Raw genomic sequence first — 11,854 nt, 5'->3', positions numbered from 1 at the left:
CGCTATGGATGTAACAGATGTGAAATTGCCACGTATGTGAATTTAGAGATGGACAGTATTTATGATACACATATTTCAAATACAAGTTTTCAATACAAAATAGTATTTTGTAATTTCTATTTGATGGGGTTTATGAGGAGGGAATTCGGGTGGTTTAGAAGACCCACCCCTTACTGACAGAGGTTTCCAGAACCTTTCTTTTGGAAATCCCACAATTTCCAGAATTTGTCCCACATGAGCTCATTTGTCCTATTTTGACTGCTATTCCATCATAAATAGTTAAAATAACCTACCGATAAATGTTTTAAGACCAAGTGGAATCCTCTGTTGGATGTCGCTTCGGTGTGACTCAGTTTTAGCCAATGCGAACTATAATTTTTCATGAATTCAACTTCCAGCCGTGCAAGAAAACATACAATCTGATGTAAGGGAAGTCGTCTTTCGCTAATGTATTGTTTTATAGAGCAAATATTTGACAAGTAACTTTTCTTCAAAATCTTGGACCTTATTCTTGAAATAAAAAATGACCAATGAAAAGTGAAGCACCAACCAAAAGTGAATTTAAATACTATTTGGACTATGAATTTTCAAATGTATTTTTTTGGTTTTGAGGACCATCCCATAATAATCTATTTTACCTAAAATAGTACTTTAAATGTCAATAAAATGCGGTATTTAAATCTCCTAATAAAATAGTAGTCTAAATGAGGCCTTTAACTTCACAAAGAAAAAAAGAAAAAAGAACCACCCCTTTCACCAGGTGGGCTACAGGCCTGTACCAATGGGGCCTGTACAGTAAAATACAAGCCTACAATAATAAACTTATTGAGAAAAGGTTTAGCTATTTTGGTGAAAACTTAAATTTTTTATGGCAAGGTTGACATTTGCATGGAATTGCTCGACTCTATATGTAGATGAAATTGTAATACAGCTCAGTGTGGAAGCTGATGAAGTCCCGAGAGCTCCAGTAAGCGGCGGTAATGGGTGATTCTAGTTTGCCGTTTAAACATAAAATCTAACGAAGAAGAAAGAGGAGGAAAGGAAGTCGTCTGTTTGCAGTTGACGGTAGTTTTGAGTCAGTGTGCGGTCGTGACAGGTGTGTAAACTGTTTATTTTTTCGAGGATAAGCTGTGCTGAAGCGCTTTTCTGTTGAGGCGAAAAAGCCGCGAGCTGCCATGATGACACAACACACACACTGCAGGTGGGAGGCGACCGTCTTTAAAATACACCCAAATATTAAAAACAAGGGACAGTTCTTGCTGTTTCCATACGTGACATTAAATCACGACAGATTTGTAACATGTGAAGATGGTGTTCTTATTTTAGTTGGTTTTATGTGGTCTAGTTTGCGACGAAGATGTTTATGCGATTTTCCAGCTTGTCTTGATCTGAAAAGTTCCCGAAATCCTTTTTAAACAAGTTTGGGATTGCAGAGAATAATTTAAGTCGTGCTGATATAGCTGATTTGTTTCATAAAGTCTTTGTTTAATACTTGTGCGTCATATAAACTGCATGTTCCTGCCAAAATGGAAGTGTCATGTATCAGTAATTGTTTCAGCTTTCATTGACAAAGATAACCACCTTCATTTTATGAGGATTTCAACACTTTTTATAAGGGTTTGTTTACACAGTGACACTGTTGTACCTATGACAAAAATATACTATGTATTTTTTTAAATTTTCCTATGCTATCAATTTTTTTTCATGTTCTAAATGCTTAGCATATATTTTGACATATTAACATTACATTATGAAATTAATTGACACAAAAATGGGAGTTAACATAAATTTTAATGCATAATTGTTGTGTCCCTTAAACTTACACACAAATCTGTCAGTATTTACATACAAAATAAACTGAGATTCATACCAATATACATAATAAATAAATAAGCAGAATAACACATGGTGCATAAAAAAAACGAAGCAGAAGAGAGTATATGCTGCTTTTTACTTTACACTTGTGATTGTTTATTCATTTCATTTTCACCTATTTCTTTAATGAAAGCAGATCACTAATAATGTATGATTTTCTATTTTCAAATGGCACTGAGATTAAATATTGCAGTGTTGTATTTCAAGGGGGGAGGTTTTGACCAAAAAGTCCTGAGTTTAACATTTTATGCAGCTTGTGAGAAATTAATCTATGCAAGGAAATGAAGGTGAAATATTAAAAGTCTTTTTGGCATAACTTAAACAACCCAAATGGTCCGACAAACTAAAATTAACGAGACAAAAACTCTTAACTGTTACATATAGTCAATTATATAGCATGTTTAGTAAAAAAATTAGTAAATTTATTAAAAAATATGTGAATATAGTAAAAAAAAAATTATATGTGAATAAAATTATGGCTTTGAGAAAGGATGGGTTTATGAACAAACATGTCCATATAAACTAGGGCTGTGTTAAATGTTTTTTCAGTATCGATATTGCAGTGTGATCATTCGCAATAGTCACATTGTGAGTAAATGCAATGTTGAGATTGGATTATATTAATCATTTCGCAAGTGTTTTTGACGCTTGTAACTATATGAGGATTAGGGTTGGGTCGATGCCATCATCCATTGCCGATAGATATCACGATCCTCGGCCAGACCCCTGTCGCAGCAGCGACCCACTCGTGAAAACTACATACCCGATTTACACTAATATGTCTTAGTTTTCGTTTTAGAACGGAAATGATCCACGTCCACACTGACGTTTCACCTAGCATTTCTGAAAAGCCATTCTTCCACACTATACCGCTGAAAATGCACATCACTTGACCACACACACACACACACACACACTGGCATGTGCTGCAGTGTACTGTACTTATCTTTATTTATGATTTGGTTATGGATAAAACAAAGACCATGCGGGTCAGGTAGTTGAAACGGTAGGCTACAAATAATAAACTTGTTATGAATTAATTCATTATTCATAAATAATTTATTCATCGCCGCCTATGACAACGATGCCATCGTCCATCGCGATGTTTCACATTAGACATTGTTCAATGACAAATTGGTTGACATTGGCCAACCCTAATGAGGATTTTAAAAGCAAAAAGACTCAAGAAATTCTACCATTTGTAACTTTAAAAATTTAAGAACAATTAATTTTATTAAATTGGTTACACAACAAAGACTATGCAATATTATTTTACATTTAATTATTCAATTACTGTATGTTGAATGCAGGTAGGCTCATTGGAAAACAGTAAAACAATGTTTAATTAATTTGTATCTTGTTTTTTATTCAATTTATCTCTGCTTGTAGATTGTTTTATGCTATTATGATATTTAAAATTATGATATTTAAAAATGATGATATTTTATGCAGATGCACACCTCTACAGAATCCTCCCAATCAATCCTAAATTATATATTTTGTCCCCAAAAGGAAATCTAGTGAAATTGTGTTCATGATCTCAATATATTACAGAATAAAAAAATATGTTAATTTTTTTTTCAATATGGGAGAGCTCTAATAAAAAGCACAAGACTTAATGTTAGAAACAATCTGGCTGCAGTCAGAAATTAATCCTAAACTGTTTCTCCTTTCGCAGTTTTCACATCGGATCCACCAATTAGCAACACTCAGCGATGTCCTGTACATTTTCAAGAGAGCCACCAAACAGGAGCACAATACAGAAGCACAGTCATATGAAAATGTCATGATGTGACAGCCTTCCTGCATAGTACTGGTGCTTATTTTGTCTGCATTAAGATGCCTCGACTAGAGGAGGTAGCTAATGTTGTCCTCAGGGTACCCAGTATCTTGATCCTGGACATGCTGTATAAATGTGACATTGACAGCTTCACTGATCATCTCAAAGCGAGGACCGAAGACATGCTCTTCAAGTACAAATACGTCATCTGGAACATATATTACTTGGGTAATTATTAGTTCTTTATATTGAAGCACTAGTGCAGTATGCAGTGTGTAACGTGTATTGTTGTTGGTCTGTTTTGCAGGTCACATAGTGAGTGTTGTGGTGCTGCTGTTGCCACTGGGACACATTATCCAGCTTTACCTGCATGTTCTTTGTGCCCTGCTGCTCTATATGGGTCATCAGATTGTCAGGTAAAAGTATTAACATTTTTTGGGTCATTGTATATGCATTTATATTCAGTGCTTGGCATAAATGAGTACACCCCATTATGAAAATAAATATTTTTATCTATTTCTCAGTAAACTTTTGGTGCAATTTAACAAAAATATATATATTAAACAGATATTTCTATTAAAATAATACTTTACAGCAGGGGTCACCAATCCGTTGCTGGAGGTCCGGTGCCCTGCAGGGTTTAGCTCCAACTTGCCTCAACACACCTTCTTGGGTGTTTCAAGTATACCCAAGCTGTTTCTCACTTGCATTCTTGTGGAGACCGCTCTTGCCAGGTGTCCTTGGAAGAACGAACTCGGGAGACCGCAAGGGCAGAGAACATGTCCTCTGAGAAATGAGATGCTGTGTTCTTCCTAATGGTCATTTGACCTTCACACGTTTTAAAGGGCACCTAGGTTACCCCTTTTTTCAGATTTAATTGAAGTCTTTTGCGTCTCTAGAATGTGTATATAAAGTTTCAGCTCAAAACACCGATCAGATTTTTCATTATACCTTTTACAAGATGCTGTTTTATACACATTTCCAGCAGGGGGTGGTTTTGTCGTACTGCACCTTTAAGGCGAGTTCTGCCCGCCTACTGTTTCTACGTGCCTTCCCACGTGCTTTAATCTCCTCCCTCTGCTGCGTCAGACAACAGACAGACTTAAAGGAAGAAGGTCTCACGTAGCGTTTGAGAAATACTACAGTAAGAACTAATCTTTACTAATCAGTATTGTGAAGTTGCATTGATGAGTCACACACAATATCGTTACAAAGTTCACGCGCGCGCAGATACACACAGAGATATACACGCACACCGCAGCTGACACACACACATAGGCAGGCAGGCAGACAGACAGACAGAGCGCGCTTAGCTTAGCACTGTTTTTGCACTCAAATGTGACAGGATACAGGCTAACCTCCAGTGCTGTGTGGATATCTGTTATGCTAGTGTACAAAATAAACCTGATTTAACTTCCACAAACCAGGATTGAAGCGTCTTCTTTTATAATTGTTCTGACACGTGGCTGTGCTGATGGAGTAAAGCTGAAGTAAATCGCTGTAATAAATTACACACGTGCACTGGTTTAAAACACTTTAAACTTGTGAAACTTACTCTTAATCACATTTGATGATGATTGCTGATCCTAGCGAACAGAACAGACCTTTTTTTCCCTGTTGCTTTGTGTATGTCTGCCTGGTCTTGTTGACATATACACATGACTACCGGGACATGTTAATGCGCGCAGCTGTCAATCAATTCGGTGGGCGGGGGGACCTCACTCCTACGTAAAGTTGCGGTCAGTCTGAAAACCGCTCTAATTGGTCCACCGTTTTTATGTTGTTAAATTGAAAAAAAAAGCACTTGGTGTGTTTATATCACCCCAATATGATGGTTTATACACTATATATACACATATGTTTGCCCAAACAGCTTGAAAAGTAGATTTTTCACCATAGGTGCCCTTTAAATGGTAAAGTATTTAAACATTGCAGCATTCATACAACGATGTATTGTTTTTCCCCTTTTCAAAATATATACTCTGCATAAAACATTATAAATATATGTTGCACAATATAAATAAAACAGATTTTAATATGAATTTCAGCAAACAAACACCCTTAATGTGTTTATTCCTTTATTAAGATGTCCATGGTAATGTTTACATTCACCGTTTCATTTAGGGAAACTCCTGAGGTAGATAAATGATATTTCTGAACTTTATTAATAAATCTAAATAAAATGCTGCGCTTCCCATCTCCAGTCGCAATGACTTCTGGGACTTCCAGAGCAAGTTTGGTGCTCAAGTCTGCATCGGTGTGTCCTCAATATCAGGAACACATCCGGGAAGTTTCAGGCGTCCTCTGTTCTTGCGGTCTTGAGTATTGGAACTGAACTTTGGCAGCTGATGATGACGTTACACGAGAACGCAAGATCGCTAAAGATCGCATATTGAGAAAAAGCCCTAGTAAGACCTTGATTAGCTTGTTAAGGTGTGTTTGAGTAGGGTTGGAGCTAAAATCTGCAGGACACCGGCCCTCCAGGAACAAGTTTGGTAATCGCTGCTTTAGAGTGACTATTGGACACAAATATTTCAAACACTAAATGATGCCTTTAATTTAGAAATAAAATTTAGTGTTGAAATGGCAATTTTTGGTGTACCAGCACACAATATATCATTGACAAACAAGGAACAAATGTTATCTCATTCGCTGATTTATTAGCGAAGAGAAGAATATTACTTGAGTGGAAATCAGCAGCCCCACCTAAAGCTTCAATGTGGATGTGTGATCTGGTTTTATATTTTAAATTAGAGAAAATTACAATTTTCAATAAAGGGATCTGTCCAAAAATGTTCACACATGGCAACCCATGATCACATATTCTGAAACAATTAAGATTTAACTGATTATTTGAAGTGATTCATTTAAAATAATCTGTGCAAACAGGTTTAAATGTGATCACAAATATTGTTGTTTCATATTTATGTTGAAGACCCCTATAAATGTGTCAGATTATTGATTTGTAATATCATGGAGTCATTTATTTATTTGAATTATTTTTACTATTGATATTGTCTAATTGTAAATGCATACAATACAGTAAAGGTAATTTTTATTATATATATATATATATATATATATATATATATATATATATATATATATATATATATATATATATATATATATATATATATATATATTTTTTTTTTTGCTTTACTGTATTTTTAGCTATTTCTGTTGCAGTTTTATTTAAATTTAACTTGTTTGAAAATTTATTTTGGTGGTAAGAGTCATTTTGGGAAAAAATGACAATATTGATTGTACAAAATGTTTTGTTAAACTCACAAAAAAAAAAATCACAAATAAAAATGTGAAATAAAAAGACTGTAGCCTGACGCATAGAGTTCAGGGTACTGATATTGATATCATTAATTTGAAAAGATACCAAGTAAATGAAAAACCAATTCACAGTAAATATATGTATGTATGTAAGTATTTTAGTCACCGAACATAATAGAAATAATACTCTACAATACAATACAAGATTATGAGAAATATTGAAAAAAAAATTGCAAACTACAAAAACTTTGTCTTTTTTTCTGCTTGGTTTTTGTCAAATATATTGCATATATATAGTAAAAAAATCTAATATGTGAATAAAATTATGGCTTTGAGAAGTGATGGGTTTTATTTTGTTTGCAGGGATTATGTAAAAGGGGAAGCTCAGTATGGGTATGAAGGCGTACTCTTTTTGGACTCTCCAGCATTGAATCGTTTTGTGACTGCACTCACTAGTAAGTAGTTATGGGCTGGTATAAGATTCTGATAGTATAAAAAAATTTGGATTAAAATCACGATTTCACATATTGGGATTACTGCTCTAAAATATGTTCTTTTTATAAGTTTGGGTTAAATAACTTTTTTCCTCATTGAACACAAAATATGTAATTTAAGCACAACATATTTTGAACAGTAGTTTTTAATGTGGAGTGTCCTTTCCTGCTGGAGATACTGTTGCCCTAAAAAACTGAAATAAGCTTTATGCTGGAAAAAAGTTAATTGCCCCTCCATTGGACCTTATTTGAGAAACCTTTTAACATGCTTGGCTCTTAAAAAGCTCACATATATAATAAGGAAAAAATCCTCTTAATTTTGTGATATCTGGGAAGTGTTTTTGAACTTTGTACAAAAACTGAGATATTGAAGAAGATTTGGAAGTCTGAAGTTGTGGAATGTTAATTGGTGCTATATTAGAATTATTATTATTTTTTTATTATTACTATTTTTAATAATGTTTTTATTAATAAATTTATTTATTATAATATTTTTATATTATTTTTTCTTTTAATAAGGGTTATTATTTAATTTTTTCCCCTAAGCTTGCCTAGGGTAAGTTGTGGGTATTGGGGTTTGAATTATTGTAAAATCTTGAAAAACTCAATAAAGACATGTTATACAAAAAAAAAACAACTGAAATAAAATAGTTGTAAAAAAAAAAGGCATATATATATATATATATATATATATATATATACAGGAATGGTATAACAGAAAACTATGCCAGTTTCAATGGTAAACCTTGAAACCTGTTATCGTCGTATGCCTACTAGTAAGTTGAGAATCACAGTCCAGAAAACCATAAACGCCATCAAAAATAACTTTAACTTACTTTAAAACAGTATATCTGTTACTTTAGGTTACAAAATACAATATAATGGCAAACATTTTTTTTTTAATGAACCATTTTGAACTTGCCAATCTTGAGCTACTTTCGGAGGTAGTCAAAAACTGACTGAACTGCTTTTGTAGTGTACAGTAAATGGTTGTGTGGTCAGCTGTCTTCAAACAGCCAGTCATATTCATTTTCACATTTCAGAATTATACAGTAAATAGATTATTTCACAATATTAGATTGAAAGTTTAAAAAAGCCTATACATCTACCTCTTGTGCTTTATGTAACATCAAATAAAGGCATTGACTTTAAAATTGTGTTTCTTAGTGCAAAGACATTTCTGATTTTTATTTGTGGTCTTATAGAATAATATCTCTATTGTTGGGCAGGATGGTTATTCATGCACTGTACTCTCCATTTCAGCAGCAGTAGTAACCTTTCAGCTTTATTGCTGTCTAAATTTAAAGGCGTTCTCCAAGTGAATTCTTTATTTATTACTCTATAATACACTATATATCAATTTAATGTTCATAAAATATATATTTTTTCATCTCACTTGATGCATTTCTTATTTCTGGATTGATTGTAGACAATTTAGGCAGCTTAAAAAAAAGAAAACTTTAAATCAGCTTTGATCCATGTTTTACTTTCCTGCTTATGCAAATTAGTTTCTTTCAATTAGATATTGCCTTGTTTGTAAATAATGATAATATAAAAGCATAAAAGAATACTATAATACAAACCAGTTGTTTTAATGTACTCTAATTAACCAACAAGTGATATCTGATTTTAGTTGTTTTTATAAAGAATAATTTTATTATAATTATTATTTAATTTATTTTTTCTGGCTTTAAAATCATTATTAAAGCCAGGTGCACACTGTACAATTTAAAATAATTCTTTATGATTGTTGCTTGTCAGATTGTGAAAATGTTCCCAGCTATAAGCCTAAAAAACTGGTGATCTAAGTTGTCATGAATCTTAAAAGAAAGTGTGTTCTCTTGCAATTTTTATGATGGTATGTTTTGCACAGTGGCATAATTACCTTTGACATATTCGTGACGTAATTATGAGTGTTTTATTATATGTGTGTGTGATTCATCCAGGTCAGATAATAGTCAGTACTCTGTGTGCGTTCCTCATGCGGACTCAGCGTGTATGGCTGTTCTCAGCACACTTGCTCCCTCTTCTGGCGCGTGCGGTTTCTGTCCCGCTGAACTGGCTCCTCACGCTCTCCTCCGTGTCCATGATGATCACAGGGGCCGAGGTTGCCATTTTTCTCCTTGCCAATTTCTTTGTGCCATACAGACTGGCCAGAACCACCTACAGAGAGATAATGGACATCGAGGTAAAACACAAATGCATACTATACTGACATACCTGCACATATTTTGCACATAAATCAACTCCGTTTTACTAAACTTGGTTATTTCTGTAGGTAACGGAGTTGTACAGACTGATGGCAGTCGGAGTCTCTCTCTGGCATGGCTTTGCTGTGCCAGTATTGTTTAGCGTCTTCTGGTTTGTGCTGTTTGGAGTGCAACTGATAACCAATTTTGGGACTATCACTGCTGTTCAACAGGGGCCACTCCTCTACCTCCTCACCAGGTAAATGGCGTATAGCAAAGGGGTCTTGTTATGCTCTTTTTGCAAGATATCTCAAAATGTGTCTGTGACGTTTCATAACAAAATGCCTCATGGTGAATCTTTTACACCATGCTATAAATTACCGCTGGCTGGTTCATTGAAAGTGAATTTTATTTATATTTTGTCAGAAAAGCCAGTTCTAGTAAATCCTCAGCAAGGGCTTTTAGAGGGAGCTTCATTTACTACACAGTTATAGGACACTGATAAGCTACGCAAAATTGCATTCAAAATTGAAGTTTAATCTCAAGACAGCCTTTTGCATAGCCTATTGACAGGGCCGGAATGGGACTCCTTTTCAGCCATTTACATTTACATTTAGTCATTTAGCAGACGCTTTTATCCAAAGCGACTTACAAATGAGGACAAGGAAGCAATTTACACAACTAAGAGCAACAATGAATAAGTGCTATAGGCAAGTTTCAGGTCTGTAAAGTCTAAGAAGGGAAGTATTAGTAGTATTAGTATTTTTTATTTTTTTTTGGTACAGTTAGTGTGATATTCAGAGAGGCAATTGCAGATTAGGAAGTGAAGTGGAGACTAAATAGTTGAGTTTTTAGTCGTTTCTTGAAAGTAGCGAGTGACTCTGCTGTTCTGATGCAGTTAGGGAGTTCATTCCACCAACTGGGCAGATTGAGCGTGATCGTTCGCGAAAGTGATTTCTTCCCTCTTTGGGATGGAACCACGAGGTGACGTTCATTCACAGAACGCAAGTTTCTGGAGGGCACATAGATCTGCAGAAGTGAGAGCAGATAAGAAGGAGCAAGGCCAGAAGTCACTTTGTAGGCAACCACAGAGCTTTGAATTTGATGCGAGCAGCAACTGGCAGCCAGTGCAAACGGACTAGCAGCGGAGTGACATGTGCTCGTTTAGGTTCATTGAAGACCACTCGTGCTGCTGCATTCTGGAGCAGTTGAAGAGGCTTGATAGAGTTAGCTGGAAGCCCAGCTAGTAGAGAGTTGCAGTAATCCAGTTTGGAGAGAACAAGAGCTTGAACAAGGAGTTGAGCTGCATGTTCAGATAAGAAGGGTCGGATCTTTCTGATGTTATAGAGTGCGAATCTGCACGATCGAGCAGTTCTAGAAATGTGGTCAGAGAAGTTTAGTTGGTCATCAATCGTTACTCCAAGGCTTTTCACCATTTTGGATGCAGTAATGGTTGCCCCATCCATCTGGATCGAAAAGTTATGGTGTAGAGTCGAGTTGGCAGAAACTACAAGCATTTCCGTTTTTGCGAGGTTCAGTCAAGCCCTGGAGTTTCAAGCCTTAGACTGGCCCACCTCAGTAGGGCTGTGCAATTAATCGAAAATTCGATTTCGATTTCGATTATGGCTTCTAACGATTATGAAAAACCATTAATCGAGATAAACGATTCTTGCATCATATACCAAAAGCGCGAAAGACCCCGTGCTTATGTGTGTGTGCAACACACGCACACACATAAGCACGCGGTCAGCATTCGGTCTCATTCGCACACTGAGGGACGACTGAGAGGAGCGCGACATCTAAAGTAATCTTAATGTGAGCTCTTTAATGGTCAAATAGGTGTCAAAACGTGGTGATTAGTAATTATTCATATTAACCCTCATTTGCATAATAAACAAACGAGTTTAGAATTAAAAGACACGAGAAAGAGAAACCATTAAAGAGACAGTGCCAAATGCTGCCGCCTGTTTTATCATTAATCAAACGACGAAAAAATCCCTCTCTGCTCTTGACTGAAGGATTTTTGTAGCTAAAGTTGTTGTCTTACAGTGAAGATGCTTAAATCACAGTTTGTTTCATATTTTTATTCTATTGTATTTATTTCTCTTTCCTTTGCAGGGTGGAAAATAACTGTAAATATATACACAGTTGTAGTCAGAATTATTAGCACTCCTGAATATTAGCAACCCTTTTCCTCCAATTTCTGTTTAATGGAAAGAAGATTTTTTTTT

At 35.1% G+C, this 11,854-nt stretch overlaps 1 protein-coding gene across 4 annotated transcripts in view; it reads left to right on the top strand.

The window, feature by feature from the left end:
• The first annotated feature begins 1,033 nt into the window (after positions 1-1,033).
• Positions 1,034-11,854, top strand: part of zmp:0000000662 — a 34,803-nt gene continuing 23,982 nt past the window's right edge. For 2 of the 4 annotated variants that reach the window (XR_015505766.1, XM_087279068.1), the window contains exons 1-6: positions 1,034-1,096; positions 3,554-3,883; positions 3,963-4,071; positions 7,304-7,395; positions 9,381-9,622; positions 9,713-9,882. Coding sequence is in view for 2 of the 4 variants with exons in the window: in XM_087279068.1 (XP_087135194.1) it covers positions 3,715-3,883; positions 3,963-4,071; positions 7,304-7,395; positions 9,381-9,622; positions 9,713-9,882 (782 nt within the window). In the remaining 2 variants the exon portion in view is untranslated. Of the gene's footprint in view, positions 1,202-3,553; positions 3,884-3,962; positions 4,072-7,303; positions 7,396-9,380; positions 9,623-9,712; positions 9,883-11,854 lie in introns of all 4 variants that reach the window. The other 2 variants (XR_015505765.1, XM_087279067.1) reach the window with 1 other exon arrangement.

Source organism: Danio rerio, chromosome 13 (assembly GCF_052040795.2).
Source record: "Danio rerio strain M-AB ecotype USA chromosome 13, GRCz13ab, whole genome shotgun sequence".
In the NCBI taxonomy this organism is placed as follows: domain Eukaryota; kingdom Metazoa; phylum Chordata; class Actinopteri; order Cypriniformes; family Danionidae; genus Danio; species Danio rerio.
The sequence above is the reverse complement of the archived record's forward strand: the minus strand, read 5'-3'. Positions and strand labels throughout refer to the sequence as shown.